Here is a 24,831-nt window from a genome sequence, read left to right as displayed (position 1 = left end):
AAATGGACCAACTGCAGCCATTGTGCTTGGCATTCTGTACTTAGAAAGAACATGTTTTGGGAACTCAGTTCTATTAGCTATAAATTTTCTGAATTATAAAATGCTCTTCATGATTTGTGTTGAGAGCTGTCTCAGAAAAAGAATTCCTAATTTGTAATTAGTAATGCTGTTCTAAATTTAAAAAATAATTGAGGTAAAACAATCTTCGGTGCTATCTTCATGAAGGACTATAGTAGAGTAATATACAGTGTGTCCGTAAAGTCATAGTGCACTTTTGACCGGTCACAGGAAAGCAACAAAAGATGATAGAAATGTGAAATCTGCACCAAATAAAAGGAAAACCTTCCCAGATTCTGTAGGATGATGTGGCAGCATATGCGCATGCGCAGATGATGACGGAACACCGTGTATACAGCGGAGCAGCCCACGGCCATGCCAGTAGAAATATGGACGGTACAGAGGAAAGTTCAGTGTGTTCTGTGGCTCGCTAAATTCGAATCCGTGACCAAAGTGCAACGTGAATATCGGCGTGTGTATAACGAAGCACCACCACATAGGAATAACATTACTTGATGGGATAAGCAGTTGAAGGAAACCCGCAGTTTGGTGGAGAAACCCCGTTCTGGTAGGCCATCAGTCAGTGACGAGTCTGTAGAGGCTATACGGGATAGCTACCTAAGGAGCCCTAAAAAATCTGCGTGAGCCCACATCGAACTGCACTGAATAGGTATGAAACTGGGAGAGTTTTCCTTTTATTTGGTGCAGATTTCACATTTCTATTGTCTTTTGTTGCTTTCCTGTAACCAGCCAAAAGTGTACCATGACTTTACGGACACACTGTACTTGATAGATATGCTCCAACCCCTTTGCTGTGCAATGATGAGAAACAGGAGTCAGGACAACACCTGCTCAAAATGTGGCACAAGTACATAATCAGTGTGGTTTAGTGTCAGCTCTCCTGACCTAAAACCAGTGATCTTTTCTTCTCAGGCAGTAAGGCCCACAGATAACAACATGATAATAAACAGCTAAGTAGTTCTAGCAGAAGTAACACTTACATAATGCCAAGAAAGCATGCTTCGAGGCCATAAGAACTAGCACTCTCCGGAGGATGTCCTTATTAATAATGTAGTTCTTTATGTGGTAGGTATGGTGCTCCACACAAAATGTTAACAATTCCAATACAAGTGCCAACAACTGGGCAGTCTGAAAGTCATCTAAAATAAACAAAACACAATTTATATTTAATGGCTAATATTCTTTTCCTCCCCAAATGTAAGATTCCAAATTCCAATCAAGTAAAATCCCTTCTATTAATCCAAATATTTTAAAGTTAAGGAAAAGGAAACTAACATTCATTGAATACCTACCATGTACCAAGAATGATGCTTTACATTTTTTCTTATTTAAACAACAATATGAGGAAATAGTTTCATAAGATCCAAGTCTGAAAAGTTAGTTGCAGAGATGGGATACAAATCTATAAGATCTGCTTTATTCCGAAGTGCAAGAATGCTCTACACCACGTCTTAAGACATCCCTCAGCACATCTGCTCCCTCAGCAGATGTGCACGTAGCATAAGAGGTTCTGCCATACACCATCTGGTCTTTGGCTGAGTTACTCTCTGCTCCTATGAATCAAGTGTGTTCTGTGCCTCCTTTATTACATATAATGAATCCACACTGAATTGTAATGACTGGCTTATCTTCCTCATCAGGCAGCAAGCCTCTCAAAATGTTTTTCTCACTTTTTCAATCCCCCCACTAAGCCCATAAAGATTATATATAGCACATGCCTTCCATCCAATGGGTTCTCAATAAATGTCTGATAAATTGAACATGTGGTTGAAAAGAAGCCTCAAGTTTTACCTAACAAAGTAGATAGGAAAAATGAGTATCATGTTTTTCAGATTTGATTCTAGAGTCATAAAAAAAGTAAATTTAACACTTATTTTCTAAGTAGTGTTGTAAGGTTAAAATATACTGTATTGATAATTCATGACAAAATAATGTGTTTATTCTCAAAAGCTTCAATAAGGGATTTCCCAATGAAGGCCCTAAAACTACTTTCTAAATTAAAAAGACATACACAAGCTAAAAGCTAAAGGAATACAATGCAGAAATAATAGATATTGATAATTGAAACATAGGAATAATCCTCAATGCCAATGAAAAAAGCTTAATACTGAGTACAAGCTCTATGCTGCTACACATCTGGAATACAAGTAACTTAAGTGAATTTCTTCATAGCTACTTCCTTCTATTTATCTCATCTGTATAAATGCAAACTAAAACCAAATACTGCTTTAACAAAAAATTGCTTTAAAATTCTGAAAGCAACAAATAATCACCCCTTATATATATATTTTTTACTTTTATTATCTTTGATAACACTTTAAAGAAATTTTACTTTGGACGCCTCTAATGTGAAAATACATTAGATCTCTATGTTAACACCAACAGCAAGTTCCAGAATTCAAGAACAAAGAACTACCAGCCTGCATCACCTTACCTTTGCTTGGTTTGTCCTCTGTTGTATTTGCCAGTAAAGGAGCAGTGAGGACATGCATGCAGTGTTTGTAGAAGAAACCCAGAAATTCAGTCTTTTCTGTTTTCTAAGGAATCAAAAATACTTCCATGAATTTTAACTGCATTGGTTTCTACCAGCAATAAATAATACCTAAGCATGACAGAAAAATGGCCACGGCTTACATTGGCAGTAGCTAACATGTTTTCTGGGTCAACTAAAGTTCGAAGCAGGCCCATAAGCTGGACTGCTCCTCCAAGTTCAGGGTCTGTATCACAAATCATATGTTCTATAATGAGATTGATGAGCAAAATATCCTGGTGAGAAAAATACAATAAGGATTACTTACTATGAGAGAACAGAAAAAGCACACACTATGACATACTACAGCGTTATACCTAGCTCTAGCTGTCTTGTTAACTACAACAAAAATCAAATGATTAACTGTCTTCTTTAAGGGAATATATGAAAGTCTTTCCCTAAAATATTGTACAGGCACATTACACTAAACAGTACCAAAAAATGTTTCTTTTTCTAGTATCTTTAATCCCTGTGATTAAATCAAAGTTTCAGTTTGTATAACAAAATAGCCTTAGGTCCATAGCTTTTTTATTATATATTTTTAAAGATTTTATTTGGAGGAGTAGGAGGCATCAATGGGCAGCAGCTACCTCTCCCATGTGTCTTAACTGGGCAAGCCCAGGGTTCTGAACAGGCAACCTCAGCATTCCAGGTCGATGCTTTATCTACCGAGCCACCATGGGTCAAGCTTTTCTTTTCCTTTTAGCTAGAATTTATAACATTGTTCTACTTTCGCCACATTTTTATGGATTCCTTCTACTCACGGCAAATGGTATCTATATCTATTCTCCATTTATGGAAACAACATAAAGTTTCTTTTTTAAGAAACTATAAATTAGTATCCGAACGTCTAAAATTAGGGGAAATGAGATTACAATATTTACAGGACAACAAAGGAGAATATATGTATTATATAGATTCTGAATGTCACTGTGACTCGTGTTCCTGGCCCAAGGAGTAAATAAAAACCAAGACAGTTTCAATGGAAAAATCCCTGCACTTGCCTATATGTGCAAGGGTAGGATAGACAAAATGAAAATGCAAGAGTATGTGGAAATGATGATTAAGACGGGAAATCAAGAGACCTATTACTACTGCATGGAGTCAAGTACATCATTTTATTGTCAACCAGTGGGTTATAGAGCCAACAAGAACAGCCTTTAATACAGATATTTTGGTTTCCAAGATAGGACTAAAGAAAAACATGATAATATTCAACAGTTCAAACTTGTACTCTGCACCTACCCTGACATTACAATGAAAAAAATAACTTGAAAATAGAAACTAGACATTCTACTTCACTTTGACATCACAACACTTCAGGATCTTTTAAAAAGGTAATTTATTTTCTCACTTTGTAAAAATATGAGGAAAAAAATCTATACAGAATTCCAGCCTAAGAGGATGTCTTTTCCCCCACCCCCTTAAGGAGTTGAGGGCAGACCATCCTAATTTATTCAGTAGAAAATTACTTTCAAGATTTAATGGGATAAGAAAAGCAGGGACCAGAATCACCGCATTAATTACCTGACAGCAAAACAGAGCACACACTTAGGGCTACCACATATGCCACACACCATGCATTCTAGAGTGCCCTTCCCGTTACAAGGATATACTCTCTCACTTACTTTAACACTGTTATGTGTGTGTATGAACAAGACAACAGCTTGTTCCCTATGGTTAGAGTAAAGGCGCCCTAAATACTTTCCAAGGGAGTATGCTTCATTTCTTCATTCTTGATGACTTTGAGAATCAATCCCTAGCAGTCAATGTTTTCCTAGGAAAGTTATTCATAATTCCACATCCAGAATAACAGTTTATTGATTGAATGATATAAATACAGAAAGTTAACTAAAGAATTAAAAAACAATCTCAAAAACTGAAAAAGAAATTTAAGTTGAGCATTAAAAAAGTAACTGCTGTAAGACACACTTTAAAACTAAGACAGGAGCCAATTTAGAGGAAGTAGAAGCCATCTGATATTATGACTACACTTTTCCCAAACAGCAACTATTTAAATCTTAAATAAATACACTATAGCTTCCCATGTATAAATACTTACTGTTAGTGCAAATAATATTTACCTTGTTGGTTATTTTTTGCTCTGTTAACTTCTTACTTACATCATCATTCTGTTGTGCCTCCTGCATGACAAACTCTCGTACCATGGATGGGTTATATTCAACCAAGTATGAGAATATATCAGTAGCAGCGCTTCGCACCTGTGTATCATCCATGCCCTGCAGATCAAAAATCACTTATTTCTCCTACAATTATAAAAATATAGTACTTATTGCTACATAAATTCAAAACCTAACAAATTTATAAGAAAACATTGCAATAAAAAAAGATGTCAAAGGCCCTGGCTGGTTGGCTCAGCGATAAGAGCGTCGGCCTGGCATGTGGAGGTCTCAGGTTCGATTCCTGGCCTGGGCACACAGGAAAAGCTCCCATCTGCTTCTCCACCCCTCCCCCCCTTCCTCTCCATCTCTCTCTTTCCCTCCCGCAGCCAAGGCTCCACTGGAGCAAAGTTGGCCCAGGCACTGAGAATGGCTCTATGGCCTCTGCCTCAGGTGCTAGAATGGCTCAGGTAACAATGGAGCAACGCCCCAGATGGGCAGAGCATCGCCCCCTTGTGGGCATGCCGGGTGGATTCCAGATGGGCACATGCGGGGAGTCTGTCTGACTGTCTCCCCACTTATACTTTGGAAAAATACAAAAAAAAACCCAAAAAAATCAAACACAAAAAAACCAACCAACAAAAAAACATAAAACAAAAAGAGGTCAAGGAAATTCTGCTGCATGCAAAAACCCTTATTCTTTATATACAGTTATACTTTCTTTTATTCTTACTTTTCTACTTTAACATAACCAGTAGACTGCAAAGTTAACAAATTATCATTAAGAATATGAAACCTTCCCTTGAGTATTCTTTCAGTAATGTAAGAACTGACACTAAAATTTTATACCTTTTTAACTGTAATACACAGCTAATATTAACTATAATCAAATACTTGTATGTTACATAAATATACATTCCTTTTGTGGATTAAAAATATAATGGTAATTGAATGTACAGAAAAACAAGACTTACAAGGATGACTTCTAAAGCTGGTAATATGCCCATGTTTGACAAAGTCTTGAAAAAAGCATCTCTGTTTTGAGGCTGTAACGTTTGGGAGAATGCACAAAATTCTTTTAAAAAGTTTACCTGAAATCAGAAAAGACGATAAGTGAATATAGAAGGTCTGTTGTTTTAGTCTCATGTCCTTTATAATATGAAATGTCTTACCAATTCCTGTCTTTTTTCCTCATCTGTTGCTTCATCTGTTAGTTGTGCAAACAAATCTGTCAGAAATTTTTCATCTTCCTGTGAAATCAAAGGATAAATTAATGCTAATTAATGGGTAAGAGTATAATAAAATAATTTCAAGATACTGTAATAGAAGATGTAAATAGCTGTAACTGAAAAAAGAATGTATTGGTGATGTTATTTTTTTAAAAGAGAGAAAGAAAAACCAAACTATTAGAGGATGAATTGGCAATTTATATAGAAAGTGTGTTCTTTATATTTTGGCAGCGCTCTGTTTCCCAAGTCTATTTAAGAGCCACACTGTAAATATTTTAGGTTTGCAGCTCATATGTCTCTGCCACAACTACAACTCTGTTGTTATACTAGGAAGCAACCATATAGACCAGGGGTCTCAAACTCAACTCAGCATGTGGGCCGCAGAACAAGATCACAGCCCTTCAGCGGGCCGCACTAGGTCTACAAAAGGCAACTGTTACGCAACACTTTTCTCACTGCAGTTGAAAACAAAAAAAAATCAGTACAACAAGCACAATCGTACATGCAGTTTACTCAGTGTCACAAAACACTGAAACTGTAGTTCACATCACAACTGCTGTTAACTAAGCTAATATCTAGCTAGGATGCTAGAGAAATGAAAAATACAAGTAGGCCCCTAGGCTTACTTAATTTTATCCAAAATATTTTGAACTTCGTGGATTAGTCTGCAGGCTGCACAAAATTGTTCGGCGGGCCGCGAGTTTGAGACCCCTGATATAGACAGTATATAAATAAATGTGTGTGCTGTGTTTAAATAAAACTTTATTTATAAAAACAGGTATGGACCAGTTTACAGACCCCTGGTTTTCAAAGGGTTTCATGACCATAACTTTAGAAGGCAAGGTTCTATGACCTCTCATATGAAGTTTCCTTGATTTTTTTTAAATTTACTGATTTTAGAGAGAGGAAAAGGAAGGTGAAGGGAAAGGAGGGAGAGGGAAGGAGGGAGGGAGAGGAAGGAGGGGGGAGAGGGAGAGGAAAAGGAAGAAGGAAAAGGAGGAGAGGAAGAGGGAAAAAGAGGAGGGAGAAACGGGGAGAAGGGGGAGAGAGAAACACTGAAGTTGGTCCACTTCTTTATGCATCCTTGGTTGATTCTTGTATGTGCCCTGACTGGGAATGAATCTGCCAACTTGGCATATTGGGATGACACTCTAACCAACTGAGCTATCCGGTCAGGGTTCCTTGATGTTTAAAAAACACAGAAAATGACTTAATATTTAAAAAAGCTAAATTCAGAGCTTTTAAAGAAACATCTATTTGAAAATAGCCAATATACATACATAATTTAACATACATTAAATTATTTTGAAAGGATTCAAAAGACACTCTCCTGGGGCAAATACAAGTAGAGAACTTGGAAAGAACCTCAGATGTTATCTTACCTCCTTATTTTATAGTTGAGACGGATGAAGAAATTTACCCAAAGCCCACTACAGTACATAGTAGAGTCTTCCTGTCCAATTATTTCCATCACTATTTTTTAAGATTTTTGTTGTATTTTAATTCCACACCACCTCAGCTAGAAATAAATTCAACACTAACTACTTCAGCCTGAGTCTAAATATGTATGTGTGCACACATAATCTCCCACTATATTATAAACTCCATACTCTTTGTTCTAGATACTCAATAAATATTTTCTATGATACTAAAGTAGTCTGGTTATTCCCACCTTTACTCTTCTAAAATGTACAAATAGGCCATAGCTGCGGATGGTATTCCAATTTTAAGATGTATCCCAGATACAATGTAAGAAAGAAATGAAATGATTAAAAAGATTCTCTGAACTGCTGCACTTGGGGTACAGAAGTAGAGAACTCTTGTTCTCTACTTGTCGAACAGTGTAGCCTGACCTGTGGTGGCACAATGGATAGCGCCCATCAACCGGGAACGCTGAGGTCACTGATTCAAAACCCTAGGCTTGCCCAGTCAAGGCACATATGAAAAGCAATTAGGGTTGGTAAACACCTGTTTTAAATTATACCTCTATCAAAAAATAAAAGTATACCTCAATCACTCTTCAAAAAAATTTTGTTAAATTTTCTTTTCTTCACAGAAGCACTTAACTTGAAATTATTCATACTTATGAGTAAAACTGGCATTTTACAGGTATAAAGACCAAGAAAACACTCAAGTGACAAATCACTGCTCAACAAAAGCAGGGCCATGTGGAGCTAAAGAACCAGTTAGCAGCACCCCTCCTCCCCATCCCCCTCCCCATCCCTCTCCCGGAGCACGCCCACACCTTTCTTCCTTCTCAGCAGTGCATCTCCTAGACTCTAAGGAACCTCATGAAACTTGCAACCAGGGGACCAATAGGCAACAGTAGCTCGTCTAGGGCCAATCCCCTGAGCCTGTCTCCTAGGCCCCTTTTCTCTGACTTCCCAGGGAGCCAAAGCAGCCCCGCCCAGACTCTCTCCTAGGGCTTCTCCTATCCCAGGCCCTTCCTGTGTCACCGCCCAGCCTTTAATAACTACTCTCAAAATAAAAAACAATAATAATAAATGAAAGGAGGGAGGGAGAAAGGAAGGAGGGAGGGAGGGAGGGGAGAAAGGGACGGAAGGAGGGAGTCATATCACATATCTGTTATTCTTATGAGTATCAAAAAAACATAAAATATGGGAGGTGTATAAATCAGAAATCTTGACACTATGCCAACTTTTATTTCAGTTAAAACAGACTAATTCACGCATTATGTGATAATATATTGAGAGGTTTTTTGACTTTGGGGGTATTACAAATGGAGATTACTGGCCAGCTCACAGAGATTTTGATTCTGTGCTTTGTGCAGAATCTAGGAAATTGCAGCCTAGGTAATTCTGATGTGAGCACCCTAAAACACCAGACCTGAGAGACTGGGCATACTGTAAAAAGAAACTTTAGTTACATAAAACAAACACAAAAGTATTTCTGCTAAAGACAACAGTTTATATGGTTATCAATCAAGTAGGTATCTTTTTAAGTATGAAGAAAAGAATGACCAAACTCACCTGTAACATACCAACAATTTCTACCTTATTGAAAAAGATGAAGGAGTGAAGTGTTGACAACATATTTTCTTCGAAGACTGAAGGGGTAGGTAGAACCATGTCTTGTATATACTGGACTCTGTATGTCTGATGAATTTTTTGTTTTAGCTCAGGATCTGATATGGGGATCACTTCTTTAAACTTGGCTGTTTTTGTTAGAAACTCCCTGTGTTTTCGTGGCTGTGATAAAGCAGGATCATATTCTAAGCATCCAATGACATCCATTATACATTCCTCAGAGAACATAACTTCAAAAAGAGCAGTTCGATTCAAGAGGAAGATGCCTTTGATAATTTCATATAAGTGGTGCAGTCCTTCAATATTCTCCAAATCCTCACACACGTGAAAAAGCTCTAAGAGCTTTTTAATATAACCCTCATTTTCCAGTGCTAGTGCAAGTTTTTCACGACGCAGGGGGGAAGGTAAAGATGATGCCACAAGTTCTGCAATTTCCTCAAGGCGACTTAATTCACAAGATGGCAATTCTAAACCTGGTGATGACATGTCATCGAAACGCTCCTCTTCAGATTCATCTACAAGGTCCTGAGTGATGTCCACTGAAGGGTCCTTTCCTTGAACCTATTAAATCAGATTTGTGATAGCTGACAATATAATCAACCTAAGTGATATTCTTACATAAATACAAGAAACACTATAATGATAATTTTCAAGTTTAAGACTCCTTCAAACCTGATCCAACTGCCTACTTGTCTAAGTTACATTTCTACAAATAATACAGTTTCAATTTTAAGGAAGTTAGTTCAAAGTTAAGATATAAGATGAGCTTCCTTGTAAGTGCAAAGTTTACTAGGAACAAAACATTCTAGGATATGCTAAACTCTTGTTAAGAAAGAGTGCCCTTCAGACCCTCAGTGTAGAAGCCTGATGCTGAGACATACACTCACATCTCATTTCCATGACCCTCTTTTCCAACGGACCAGGGCAAGTCCTAGAAACATTCACAGCACTGTGTGCTCCAGCATAGTCACCAAACTCCTCACAATTAAACTTTTAAGTAAAATTTAAACAAATAAAAATGCTGTGACCTAAGAAAATATTTAAAATTGTAAGCAACAAGGAAAATATTTAATTTTAGAAATCAAGGGCCAAAAAGCATATACAAACTGGCTTTGGATCACTGACTTGCTATAAATGTTGGCTGCTAGGCCAAAAATATGATGAAGAAAACAGTTGAGTGACACACAAGTATACCCATACAAAAGGAAGACCATGTAAAAGTTAGCTGCAGCCTATCTAAGAAGAGCTATCCCCAAGAGTATCTTCTAAAAGTAACCAAATCACAAAATTTTGTCTTATCTACACACCCAAACCTGTAGCTTTCATAAACCCCCAGAAGTCCTGAAGTTTGTCATTAAAACCCCAACTTCTGTCAGTGTAGGGGATCTGGTTATAAAGTCTCCACAGCTGAATGCACTTGAAGGTAAAAGAATATTTATACAAAAGGTCAAAGACATATTTTAAAATAAAACAAGTTTTGTTCTCTTGGTCCTATCATTCGAAACACTGCCACTAAGGCAGCCCAACAGGCCAAACCGAATGGTAAAGGTATGGGAAAATGAGGCCTTCTATGAAATGGTCAAGACACTTAAATTACTAAGCATAGCTAAGAGATGTTGTTGATGGGTACTGGGAGGGAAGAAGGCCTGGGATACGTCCTGAAATCTGCTGCAAGGTGGCATCTTAACCTAGGGGCAGGGACACTGAAAGGAGGCTGGGTGCATCCTCAGCTTGTACCTGGCAGGATTTCAAGTTTGGCTCTGCATATGTTCATTTCAAAAGCTCTCATTAGAGCTTTTGATTCCTACACTCAAGCCATGGCTTTACCTGCAGAAAAATGGTAGCATTTGATTGAAAAACAAAATGAAATGGGAGAAGAGCCTTTACTGTAATGAAAATGCTGTCTTCTTGAGCCAATCTGCAAATGTAAAAGTTAAGAAGGTGATTAAAAGGGCCTGTATTTAGGATGCTCTTGGAATCTGACCAGCTCAGGGAATTCAAAGTGGAATTGTACAATTTGACAAATGTTTCGGTGTTACTTTCAGAACAGGAACAATGGAAGAATGAAAACAAAAGAAAAAGAGGTATAAGCTAGCGAAGAGCTTGCATTAAGGGAAAGTATAAAAGTCTGTCTGGTCAAATATGAAGATAATGAGACTGTGAAGGCCATGAAAAATATAAAAGGAAAAGAGATGCACCCAAACAGAACTGCTATCCAAGAGTATACTAAAAATGGTGAGTAGGGTTCAAGAAATTGAGAAACATGTAAGATCTCAGGCAGCAAAATATAATGAATTCCCTAGGATCCAGAAATAATAACTGAGAAATACAGACAGGATCATAAAAGAGTGACTGAGAAATGAAATACTGAACATAAGCTATGTCAAAGTTGGAGGAAGAGACCAGAAAAGAACATAAACTAGCAGTGATTCCTAGGAAAAGTATTGCAGAGAAAGTATACAAAGCACTACTACCTGTGCCCCAAGTGAAGACAACAAGTTTGTGTATTACAGATTAAGTACATTCAAGACCAGATAATTATATTAAAGGAGAGCCAGGCACATTGAGTGCAGGTCTGAGTTAAATACTGGTCTAATAGAAGAATACGTGACTGTTCAACTCAGAAAGGTGGAGAAGAACAAGACTTGTCTGAATGGGTGAGAATTATTTTTGCATACCCTAAGCTCACTAATGTCACCTCTATTATGGGAGAATGCCAAAAGACAAAAACAGGCGGCTACAAACTACGGCCCGCGGGCCTCATGTGGCCCCCTGAGGCCATTTATCCGGCCCCTGCTGCACTTCCGGAAGGGGCACCTCTTTCACTGGTGGTCAGTGAGAGGAGCACTGTATGTGGCGGCCCTCCAACGGTCTGAGGGACAGTGAACTTGCCCCCTGTGTAAAAAGTTTGGGGACCCCTGATCTAGAAGAACAGGCTATAAAAATAACTATATAGAATAGAAAGCAAAGAAGACATTCAGATATAAATGTTAAGTCTCTCACATGTTAAGGGAGGGAAGACACAGCTTAACAGGAAGGTTAGTTTATGAAAAGCACAGCAGAACAGAATTTATAACAGAATTTACAAGTTATAAATTTATCATTTATAAATTCTGTAAGTTAAGGAAAAACTGTGTCTCAAGGACATTGCAGCTTCTCTTAAGGCAGTGGCTCTCAAATGTCAGGATGCATCAGAATTGCCCTAAGCAAGGGTTTACAAGCTACAGCCAAATATGGCCCACCACCTGTTTTTGTGCGATTATACACGAAGAGAAAACACTCCCATTTATTTGTTATCTATGGCTACTTTTGCACTAAAAAACAGCAGAGTTGGCCCTGGCAGGTTGGCACAGTGGTAGAGCGTCGGCCTGGTGTGCAGGAGTCCCGGGTTCAATTCCCGGCCAGGGCACACAGGAGAAGTGCCCATCTGCTTCTCCACCCCTCCCCCCTCTTTCTCCTCTCTCTTCCCCTCCCGCAGCCAAGGCTCCATTGGAGCAAAGTTGGCCCGAGCACTGAGGATGGCTCCATGGCCTCTGCCTCAGGCGCTAGAATGGCTCTGGTTGCAACAGAGCAACACCCCAGATGGGCAGAGCATCGCCCCATGGTGGGCATGCCAGGTGGATCCCGGTCGGGAGTATATGGGAGTCTGACTGACTGCCTACCCGTTTTCAACTTCAGAAAAATACACACAAAAAAACAAACTCCCAGCAGAGTTGAAGAGTAGCTCAACTGTGTGGCCCACAAAGCCTAAAATAATTTAGTTCTTGCCCCTCAGAGAAAATGTGATCTAGAGGCCTTATTAAAGCCATGATCATGCTGCTGGTCTGAGGACTAAACACTGACAACCACTGAATTAAGAAATCTGCTGAAAGCCCTGGCCGGCTGGCTCAGTGGTAGAGAATCAGCCTGTCATGTGGAAGTCCCGGGTTCAATTCCCATTTAGGGCACGCAGGAAAAGGGACCATCTGCTCCCCCTCACCCCTGGAAGACCTGGCTCGACTGGTCCAAGCATATAGGCCCTGGGCGCTAAGGATGGCTCAATGGAGCCTCTGCCTCAGGCACTAAAAATAGCTTGGTTGTGAGCATTGGCCCCAGATAGGGGTTGCCAAGTAGATCACAGTTGGGGAACATGTGTGAGTCTGTCCCTCTGTCAACCCTCCTCTCCCTTGGAAAAAGAAAAAAGAAGAGAAAATCTGCTGAAGGTTCTTCTCCAGCTAAAATAAATGTGGAGATAGAGAAACTGTCCTCAGGATGCAATGGTCTAAATGAACCCTTAACAAGAGCCAATGGCTTAAGACTTTGAAACATGTAAGATGCATTCACAAAAGATTATCAAGATTATAGACTGAGGTACTCGAGTTAGTAGGAAACTCCAGTATCAACTAGAACCCTGGTCAGCAAACTGCAGCTTGCGAGTCACATGCAGTTCTTTGGCCCCTTGAGTGTGACTCCTACAAAATATCACGTGCGGCGCTACCTCGATAAGGTATGTACCTACCTATATAGTTTAAGTTTAAAAAATTTGGCTCTCAAAAGAAATTTCAATCGTCGTTGTACTGTTGATATTTGGCTCTGTTGACTAATGAGTTTGCCGACCACTGAACTAGAACATGCAAATTGAGGATGAAGAAATAAGTCAAGAGCCAAAGAAATTACTGAACAAAAAGAGTGATATCATTAGACTTGCATTTTAAAAAGATCACCCTAGCTATAGTGTGGGTTTGAAAAGACCAGTTAGATGAAAGCAATAAACCAGACAAGAAATGATGATGGCTTAGTAAACTGATAGTAAAAATGAAGATAAGTGAATGAGTTTAATATCTAGAATTGAGGGAATGAAGGAATATAAGGAGTGAAGTGAAGGAAGGATAAATACAGCCCTCTAGTTTCTGGGTTCAGCAACTAGATGGCATTTACTGAGATGAGGGGAAGAGGAGAAAGAACAGACTTAAGTTACATTATGTTTAGTTTTGGACTATTAAATCTGAGACGCAAGTGAGCACTAACGGCAGCTCTCAGAAAGGCAGTGGATAGAAAACTGGCACACAACAAAGGTCTGGGCTACATAGTTTGCTGTCAAGAAAATGAATGTTTCTTTAATCAGGCTTTTCACAGAAAGTAGTGAATTTAAGAGATTTATATGAAATACTTTGTACAGAGATAGGCAAAAGTATGCTTAAGTTACACAAATAAATACAATATTTACTAAATAGTAATACAAAAATAAACTGTGTTTTGAATACTCACAGCTGTAAACATACTTTTGCCCACCACTGTTATTTGTTTAGAAGCTTGGGCATTAGCTGAAAGCACAGCAAAAAACCAAAACAAAACAAAAATCCTCCCCAAAACAAAGTAGAGAATATGTTGGCTTTCTCATTTTTAAAATTACCTGACATATTTTCTCCCAAATTTCATCACATCCAGCTTTTTCTTGAAAGCTAAGGGCCAAATCATAATTTTCAGCTTCCGACCACACAATCAAAGTGTCCTTGAGGGAAAAAAAGTAGTCTGAATGATTAACATACATTATCACAAACTACTTCCAAGTATAAGGCAAACAGATAAAGCAAAAAGAAATTAATTTTTACTTTTTGCAACATCAATATCGGTAATTACCTATGCCTTTTTATGCTTCATTTTATCCAATCTATAAATCTGTCTTTCCTTGAGGAAAAGCACAACAAATGAGAATGCGATCTCTCCTGTACTAAAACATACAAAATAAACATTGTACAATCCTATGGTTGAACAGTTCCAGTTTATACCAAAGAGCAAGTCTGAGCATTTAATAACTAGAGTATGTTAGGAGGATGGGATTGATAAGCCTCGCTCCTCCTCCTGTTGTCAACATCAATTACCTAGTGCACATGGGGCCCAAGGGGCCCATGAAACCCTTGAAATTACTGGCTAAGTGTATAATATGTAAGCATTTATCTAGACAGGTTTCTTAACTTTAATCAGTGCTGTGGTTCAAGGAAGCTCCTACCTCCCTTTACTTTTTCACTTTTCTTAATGTAGTAAGTTTAATAAACTCTTCAACAGTTTTTTTTTTAATTATTTTTATTTATTCATTTTAGAGATGAGAGAGAGAGAGAGAGAGAGAGAGAGAGAGAGAAGGGGGGGAGGAGCAGGAAGCATCAACTCCCATATGTGCCTTGACCAGGCAAGCCCAGGGTTTTGAACCAGCGACCTCAGTGTTCTAGGTCGATGCTTGATCCACTGCGCCACCACAGGTCAGGCTTCAACAGTTTTTATTAAGATGTAATCTCAGCAAGACCCTACACTTGCAATAGAGACCATTTTATATTCCCCGAAGCATAAGATAATGTGTCCTAAAACATGCATGGCATAACAGAAATATTTATAGGCTCTAGGTATCTTTTCAAACTTACTGTAAAAAATATACACAGTTTCATAGCAACCAATCATTTCAAAAAAATGCAGTTTAACATAATGGCTACCATGTAGCATTTTTTCAAGCTGGTCCAAAGAGAAGAAATAGGAGAAATTAGAGTTAGATGGATTTGAGTACAATATAAAGGAAAACAAAACATCTCAATTCAACCAATAAGTAACTGAAAGGAGCCATGTAAATGCTGGCTAAGCATCTATCAGGAGGATAGTTCCTATATTAAGGAGGAAACATTAAATTGTCTTTAAGGTGCCTTAAAGAAACTTTAACTGTATATTTTAACTGTGGCAGTTTCTAATACTTTCATTATCAAAGACACCTTTTATTGTACACAAATGGATCTCATGTTGAAACATTTGTTTGCTAATCTTGCATATTAACTCTGTTCAGTCAAGTATACAAATGTTCATCATAAGACCAATGGTCTTTCACCAAACTAAAGTAATGCCATTCAGAAGTTTATAAGTGATCATTTGATCGGCTGTGTAGCATTACTAATAGTATACAAAAACTTACTCAGAATTTTTAAAAGGAGCTCCAAGATCCCTTTTTACCATCTCCATGGATTTCTAGAGACCACAGACCCTAGGCAGGCAAACTTTTCACATGTATGAGTAGCTATTCAGGTTCAAAATAATTTACATGAACATTGTTAAGATCAGCATGCCAGAAATTAGTTGGGTAATCTCCCTGAGCCACAGTTTCTTCATCTTTAAAATGAGTATAACATATACTGTTATGAAGGGGATGATAGTACAAGACCCACTGAAACAAGCCTAAAACCAGTATCACATTAGTAATAAGATAGATTAATATAACTGTAAGCAACTACTCTGCTATAATGTATATTCAGAATAATTTGGAGGCTTAAATCAGGGCACAGCTATACATATGCTCTTAATTATCCAATTGCAAATTTGGAAGTTAGAAAATTTTTACAACTTGCTCTTCTGTTTCCTTGAAGAACCTAATTTTCATCAAATCACCTTGCCTGCTTATCACCCAACCAAACATGGATTTGCTCATTCATCCTCAAAACAGACTCAATCTTTCCTTTTTTCTTAGGATACATTTTACACTTCACTGAAACCTCAAAACGTGAATTTATGTATTTAAGTGTTGAACATCAAAGTCAAATACTCTAGTCTCCAACCTCTCCAATCAAACCTAAGTTTTCTTAAGAATACTAAATGCAACAGTGTTTTAAAAAACCATTAAACTACCAGGAAAATATTTCATATTGTACCAATGTTTTTGGACAAAAAAAAAAATCACCATTAAAAAAATTTAGAAGTCAGTATCAGCTTTCCTAGGTAGGTACTCTGTGTAACTTCAAGCAAGGCACAATCTTTAGGCATCACCTAAAGCGCAAAATAAAGCAAAACACTAATTTCCTTGTAGTTGTATTTTAGTGTTGAAGATGAAGCAAAGAATTTTATAATTTACAAAATGATATAAGCAAATATTTATTAAATATATACATGAATGTGTTAGTTAATATTCTTTAATATTTTAAATTATTTTATCTCTGCACCTTCAGGGCAATGAAGAAACTGATACTGATTTCACTTGTGGTGTAGAACAGCGTATGTGTGTTCTGAATAGATACCATTTGAGGGTAGTGCTAGCAGGAACTAAGTGGGGAAAAGATTTACTTTCAGGTATCTCTTGCATATCAGAAAGGTACAAGAAAGAATGTACTCAAATTGAGAGCTACTTTAAAAATTATAACATTATAAGGCCCTCTTCAGGCTATGTAAGAAATCAAATTCATATCTACACTAGCCTCTACAACAGCAAAGGAAGGAGTTTCTACTATTTAGTTGTGTTACTGGCTGATGATTCTATCAGTGGCCACTTTCTCTTAAACTTTAGGCACAAACAAGATAACTGTGATGTTTTAACTTTTGAGAATTAAGGCTCAGCTGGTTCAACTATCTAGAATATAGTGTCAAATTGTTTTTTTTTAATTTAAGACAACTGCTTTATATGCTAGAGAGACTGGTAGAACTCATATTTTAGAATTAGATTGGCAAAGTATGTTGTAATCTGTCTTTAATTTTTTATTGTAAGGAATCAGAGGGTAAATTTTCATTTAAACACCAAACAGAGGCTACAGTAATAGACAAAATAAAACATATCTTCAAATTTTTACCTGTTGTTTCTGGTATGCAGTGTTAGGATTTATTTTGGATTCTAATAGTAGAGAGCCTAAGAAACAAAAAGACAAAACATTCCATTATGTAACTACAAAGCAACAAAACTATATATTCCTTACAAACACACATACATACAGTATTTTCTAAACATTTGACGTACATACAACTTCAGTTAAGAAAATTTCTTTTTCCTAAAAAAAATTTTTTTTTTGACTGATTTTATAGAAAGAGGAGGGGAAAGGAAAGAAGGGGGTGGAGGGAGAGAGAGACAGGAACATATGCTATTCCTGTATGTGCCCTGACTGGAGATCGAACCAGCAACCTCTGTGCTTCGGGATGACATTCTAACTAACCACACTATCCCGCCAGGTCTCCCCCATCTTTTTGTTAAAGTTAAAGAAACTTCTTAATACAAATATTACCACACTTCTCCATCTTCAAATAATTTATTTCTCACTGTAAGCTAATCTGCACATTTCTGGATTTTTACCCCTAAGAGTGTCATAAGACTTAGGACATTTAGAAAATTACTGCTTTTTAACAAAAAGCAAAATTTAAGACTATACTTACACCTCTCCCTTCATCAACCAGTTCCAGTTTATCCCCCAAATGCACTAATCTAAAAACAGGTTCTGGCCCAAAATGCTTGAGAAGCAGGTTTCTCTGCACCTCTCGCCCAAAGCTTTCATTTCTTCTCATATAGCACTTAAAAGCTGATTTACTCAGTCTAAACAGTGGCTAGACAGTTGAGGAAAGGGTGTGCTTAACATCTCCAGATTTAATTAGCTTGCTTTTATGTTAAAATTTGTTACTGATTTTATGACACTGTCCCACATTAGTGATTTACAGACCATTTACTACTATGTGCTCGTAACAGTGCTGTTATATACTATAGTTAAAATACCAGCATTTATCAAGTTGTAATGACTTAATTGGCATATACCCTATGCACATGAACAACTTTTCACTTCAAGCAAATCCTGTGTCCACACTAGCGAAACTGTTTAACCCAAAATCTCTTTTCCTTTCTGTACTTCAGGTAGCTAAGCAGTCTATATTTTTCCCACCTGTATCCCCACATCCATTTCTTTAGACTTTTCTTTTTACTAATTTTAGCCAAGGTTCAGATAAGTATTCTCATATTCTAGAGAAAATTGTTTAATCCTCTTCCTCTTATCTTACTCTAACATTTGCCAGAATAGTCAAATTTTCCAGTGTTTCTTCAATTTTCTTTGTGCACAACTACATGATTTTTATTTTGGTAATTATTAAGAAATGTAGTGATTATAGTCATGACAAGAAAAAGCAGCAAGTGAATGAACTCTATGTCTCAAGTCCCTTGAAAGTATTAAATCTCTAACTTTGTAAATATTATTTCATTGTTTTAACTCAGGGGTCGGGAACCTTTTTGGCTGAGTTAGCCATGAACGCCAAATATTTTAAAATGTAATTCCATGACAGCCATACAACGACCTGTGTACGTTAGGCATTATCCAATAAAAATCTGGTGTTGTCTCGGAGGACAGCTGTGATTGGCTCCAGCCACCGGTATGAGCGTGTAGGAACATGAGCGGTAAGAAATGAATGGATTGTAATACATTAGAATGTTTTATATTTTTAACATTATTTTTTTAATTAAAGATTTGTCTGCAAGCCAGATGCAGCCATTTTAAGAGCCACATCTGGCTCGTCAGCCATAGGTTCCTGACCCCTGTTTTAACTACTAGAACAAAAACTGTGTTCTATTATTTCACAATGAAATTACAGAGCATGTCAGATACATTATGGATCAAAATTACTTTTTAAAGAGGAGTCATGGCATAAACATGGTTTCTATGAGAACTACATCCCAAAAAACTACTTAGAAATATATCATGGCCCTGGCCAGTTGGCTCAGTGGATAAAATGTCAGCCTGGCCTGCAGACGTCCTGGGTTCAATCCCCGGTCAGGGCACACAACAGAAGCGACCATCTGCTTCTCTTCTCCACCCTGTCCCCCTTCTCACTCTCTTCTCCTCTTGCAGTCAATGGCTCAACTGATTCGAGCGTCAGCCCAGGAGCTGACGATAGCTCAGCTGATCTGAGCGTTGGCCCTACATTGGGGTTTTGGGTGGATCCCAGGCACATGCGAGAGTCCATCTATATCCCCTCCTTTCACTTAAAAAAAGTAAAGAAATATATCATGTTCTCAAAAGCAATCTATCTCTAAAAAACTACATAGCAGAGTAAACAAAAACTGACTTTGTAATGTGTGAAAAAATACAAGGGGTCTAGTGTCATAGAACCAAGCTGAGTAATGCCTACCAAAAGAAAAAATAATCAAAAATATAAAGTTCTGCCTGACCAGGCCGGTAGCGCAGTGGATAGAGCATTGGACTGGGATGTGGAAGGACCCAGGTTCGAGACCCCGAGGTCACCAGCTTGAGTGCGGGCTCATCTGGCTTGAGCAAAAAGCTCACCAGCTTGGACCCAAGGTCACTGGCTCCAGCAAGGAGTTACTCGGTCTGCTGAAGGCCCCCGGTCAAGGCACATTATGAGAGCAATGAACTAAGGTGTCGCAACAAAAAACTGATGATTGAAGCTTCTCATCTCTCTCCATTCCTGTCTGTCTGTCCCTATCTATCCCTCTCTCTGTCCCTGTAAAAAAATTAAAAAAATAAAGTTCTGTGCTACAAATAATACTATCAAGAATGTGAAAGGACAACCCATAGAATGGGAGAAATTATTTGGAAATCATGTATCTGATAAGAGACTGGTATTGAGAACTCTTACAACTACATGTACTCAGTAATAAAAAGATCCGATTTAAAAATGGGTAATGGGCCTTGGCCGGTTGGCGCAGTAGTAGAGCCTCCTTGCCTGAAGTGTGGGATGTCCCAGATTCGATTCCCAGTGAGGGCACACAGTAGAAGTGCCTATCTGCTTCTTTACCCCTCATCTATCCCTACCTCTCTCTCTCTCTCCATCCTGAGGCCATGGCTCAATTGGAGCGGGTTGGCCCTGGGAACTGAGGATGGCTCCATAGCCTCCGCCTCAGGTGCTAAGAAGAGCTCAGATGCTGAGCAACAGAGCAACGCCCTAGATAGGCAGAGCATTGCTCCCTGGTGGGCTTGCTGGTTGGATCCAGGTTGGGGCGCATGCGGGAGTCTGTCTCTGCCTCCCCTCCTCTCACTGAATTAAAAAAAAAAAAGCAATGGATCTGAACAGATATCTGTTCAAAGGAGATATACAAATGCATAATAAACATGAAAAATTGCTTATCATTAGTATCTAGGGCAGGGGTCGGAAACCTATTTGGCTGAGAGCCATTAACACCACATATTTTAAAATGTAATTCTGTGAGAGCCATACAAAGACCCGTGTACATTACGCATTATTCAATAAAAATTTGGTGTTGTCCCGGAGGGCAGCTGTGATTAGCTCCAGCCACCCGCAACCATGAACATGAGCGATAGGAAATTAATGGATTGTAATACATGAGAATGTTTTATATTTTTAACGTTATTTTTATTAAAGATTTGTCTGCGAGCCAGATGCAGCCATCAAAAGAGCCACATCTGGCTCGCAAGCCATAGGTTCCCAACCCCTGATCTAGGGAAATACAAATTAAAACTACAAATATATACAAGATACCATTTCACACCAGGTAGGCTGCCTATAATCCAAGACAAACAATAGTAAGTGCTGACAGTCAAGTGAAAAAATTGGAACCCTCATACATTTGCTTATGGGTACGAAAAAGGCATCCATTTTGGAAAAGTTTGGCAGTTCCTCAAAAAGTTAGTTATCAACAATTCCCCTCCTACGTATATACTCCAGAAAAATGAAAACATGTTCACAAAAATACAAGTGTGGGCAAAAGTAAGTTTACATTGAGATTACACGAAACCTTCATTCTTGTATTATTTATTATTGTATTTTTCCATATAAACCGTAAACCTACATGTATACCATGTAATCCCATTTACATAAAGTTCAAAAAGAGGCAAAAATTAACCTGTGGCATTAGAAGTTAGGCTGTGGTTTTACAGTGTCATCAAGTGGGGGTGGGAGAGGTGAAGGAAAGGTAGCAACTGAGAAAGGACATGAACAGGCTTCTGCTGGTTATATGTTTTTTTTCATCTGTGTACTGGTTATTTTGTAAAAATTCATCAAGCTAAATACAGTACTTAGAATCTGTGTACCCTTCTGATATATAGATTATAAATTTAAGAGACAGGGTAAACAACACATGGCACAGGGAGTTGGAGTAATCAAGTTGTGCTTTCAAGAAACATACACACCTGACTTGGGAGCTACTAAAAACAAAACAAAAAAAACCTATTATTTTTTAAGTACCAGTCCTTTTTCCATTTGCTTTAAAACTCTCTCTCAGTAGTGTTACAGGGTCAGGGTAAATACAAAGGAAATCACAAGTTGAAAGTTTGAAGTGTTCCCTCCCAAAGCTCTGGCTAAAACAAGAATAAGCATGCACTAGAAGCCTCTAGTGTTATGTTTATTCTTTTGGGGGGCTCATTCAAGATGTTAAAGGGAAGCATCTTTCCTAAAACCCATTTCAGCCACATCTAATGGCTTTGGTCTAAGATACCATTTTAGAAAGTTCAGCTCCAGTCCCCAAATACCATGTTCCCTAAGATACCAGTAGAGATTGTAGAGGATGGAACATGGCAAACAGCTTTTCAGTTTGAAGGCTAAGTGAGATAATAATGAAAAGACATATTTATAAACCATTTCTTAGGTTCCTCACCTCCAACTTCTAGTTTCCAGAAGTTATGAACACTTCTCCAATCAACTGAAAAGGATTCAGTTCAATGTGAGTATGCAACAAACAATTCTTCCCCCCAAGTTTATTTGTATCAGTTGCTATAGCTACAGTACTAGGAACAATTATTCCATCCTAGTAATATATGAGTATGGCTGCAGATGTCCAATTCAGCTGTAGCCGAGAGGCATTTTTCACATCAGAGACGATGAGAAAACGGAGCAAGATGACCCTTAGTAGAACCTAAGCCAACATCGAGGGAGGTAAAAAAGGTTCTCAATAAGGGGTACGCATACTTTTGATGAGTACGTCCAGTACATCTCAATAACTGCGGCACATATACAAGAGAGCCCTCCACCTCCCACCTTATTTAAGAAACACATTTCATCCTTTCCAAAGAAAGAGATGCCCCTATCCCCCAAGAGGAATTCACTCCTACCCTCCCAGTGACACCTCCTCACACTGTCTCACAAAGACAGTCACAAAGACCAGAGAAAGACAAGCCCACACAACAAGAGTCAGTATCAAAATTTGAGAAAGGCCTTCTCACTTCCAACCTGGATATGTATTTGGGAAAGAAACATGGAGACACAAAGAAAAATCAAGAGGGTAATCAAGCTAAGGGGAATGCAGCAATAATGCAATTGAATGTGTCATTGCCTGCTATCAATTAGACACTAGCAAGCATAATCAAACGTCCTTGGGTGAACTAAAGAGTACTCCTACACAGCAGGTGCTTGTCAGAGTCCATTCCAAAGAAGCTATGATAGGTCTTCAAGTCACTATTTGCACATATACTTCAGAAAATAAAAAGAAGGTCCTTAATTCTCAATTACTATTACCAAGACTGAAAATCAACAGAACCTTTTTGGAGGGTCATTCATTTAACTTTATCTACCAAGCTTTTCAAAACATAATATGCTTTAGTCCAACAACTCTTCGACAAAATTATCTTACCTCCTCACACAGGTACCAAGCATATGAATAAAGAATCATTGGCAGTATTCGTAATGGTAACCTCTAGAAACAATCTCTATGCCAACTGTTCTCAAAGTGTGAGGACCTACAGGGGTCTGGAAAATCAGAACTATATTCATATTATTAAAGGTGATTTGTATTTTTCACTCTATTTTCCTCAGTGTCCACACTGTGATACTGTTAACAAGCTGAATACAGATGAGAATCCTCTTTTTAAAAAAAATTTGGCCAGGATTTAAAGAGATTTGTAAAAATGTAAAATAATGACACTCTTCTCATTAAATTTCTTGTTTTAGAAAGGCTTTTTTAAAGTCTTAGTTTTAATTTCTAATATGGTAAATATCGATACAACCTGCATAAACAAAAGCTTTTGGGGATCCTCAGTTTTAAGAGTATAAAAGGTATCCTGAGGACAAAAGTTTGAGAAATGCTGTGTAAATAAAATATACAGTGGAATACTACTCTACTTAAAGATGAAATAGAACTCTCCATCCTAACACAACCGGATGCCCCAAATATACTGACAAAAAGAAGGTCTGTACACTCAGGAAATGGGGGACACAATGGTAGAGGAGGGGAAACACCACAAAGAACATCACATCAAGACAGCTGGAGGTAGAAGCCATCACACACTGATAGCAAGAAAAAGTGACAATAAAACAAATAGTACCAAGTATAAATAATTAGGTCATTAAAAATGGTCCCTCTCTGGCCCTGGCCGGTAGGCTCAGTGGTAGAGCGTCGGCCTGGTGTACAGAAATCCCGGGTTCGATTCCCGGCCAGGGCACACAGGAGAAGCGCCCATCTGCTTCTCCACCCCTCCCCCTCTCCTTCCTCTCTGTCTCTCTCTTCCCCTCCTGCAGCGAGGCTCCATTGGAGCAAGGATGGCCCGGGCGCTGGGGATGGCTCCTTGGCCTCTGCCCCAGGCGCTAGAGTGGCTCTGGTAGCAGCAGAGCGACGCCCCCCCCCCCAGGGGCAGAGCATCACCCCCTGGTGGGCAGAGTGTAGCCCCCTGGTGGGCGTGCTGGGTGGATCCCGGTCGGGCTCATGCCGGAGTCTGTCTGACTGTCTCTCCCATTTCCAGCTTCAGAAAAAAAAAAAAAAAGGTCCCTCTCTGACTTTTTGGTTCCTCTTATAAAATTAAATGTGAGAGCTTTTCCTCTTCCTTTTTTGTACTGTTACCTATCCCCAATACACCCTGTCAAAATAAACACCTCCCAGAACTATGGTGAAGGTAGTTTAATGCAAACTAACTAGAGTTTAAATCAGCCTGAATCCAGCCAGCAGATAGCCAGTCTGTTCCCTAATCTAACAATCATAATCACACACACAAATATTTTTAAATGAAAAGATTTTACATTAAAAAATATATAGAGGCCCTGGCCAGTTGGCTCAATGGTAGAGCGTCGGCCTGGCTTGCAGGAGTCCTGGGTTCAATTCCCAGCCAGGGCACACAGAAGCACCCATCAGCTTCTCCACCCACCCCCTCTCCTTCCTGTCTATCTCTTCCCCT

At 38.5% G+C, this 24,831-nt stretch overlaps 1 protein-coding gene across 2 annotated transcripts in view; it reads right to left on the bottom strand.

Moving 5' to 3' along the window:
• The window catches only part of PPP4R3A (protein phosphatase 4 regulatory subunit 3A), a 44,763-nt gene that overhangs the window by 11,241 nt on the left and 8,691 nt on the right, over positions 1-24,831 (bottom strand). Inside the window, exons 2-10 of one of the 2 annotated variants that reach the window (XM_066272471.1) lie at positions 17,575-17,630; positions 14,397-14,495; positions 8,948-9,565; positions 5,901-5,978; positions 5,703-5,819; positions 4,693-4,848; positions 2,713-2,844; positions 2,513-2,615; positions 1,059-1,217 (exon numbers count right to left, since the gene is read on the bottom strand). In XM_066272471.1, the coding sequence (XP_066128568.1) occupies positions 1,059-1,217; positions 2,513-2,615; positions 2,713-2,844; positions 4,693-4,848; positions 5,703-5,819; positions 5,901-5,978; positions 8,948-9,565; positions 14,397-14,495; positions 17,575-17,630 (1,518 nt within the window). The remainder of the gene's footprint in view (positions 1-1,058; positions 1,218-2,512; positions 2,616-2,712; positions 2,845-4,692; positions 4,849-5,702; positions 5,820-5,900; positions 5,979-8,947; positions 9,566-14,396; positions 14,496-17,574; positions 17,631-24,831) is intronic. The other variant, XM_066272472.1, reaches the window with a different exon arrangement.

The sequence above is a fragment of the Saccopteryx bilineata genome, chromosome 4, assembly GCF_036850765.1.
Source record: "Saccopteryx bilineata isolate mSacBil1 chromosome 4, mSacBil1_pri_phased_curated, whole genome shotgun sequence".
Taxonomy (NCBI): domain Eukaryota; kingdom Metazoa; phylum Chordata; class Mammalia; order Chiroptera; family Emballonuridae; genus Saccopteryx; species Saccopteryx bilineata.
Note: the sequence above shows the minus strand (reverse complement) of the source record. Positions and strands in the feature narration are given on the sequence as shown.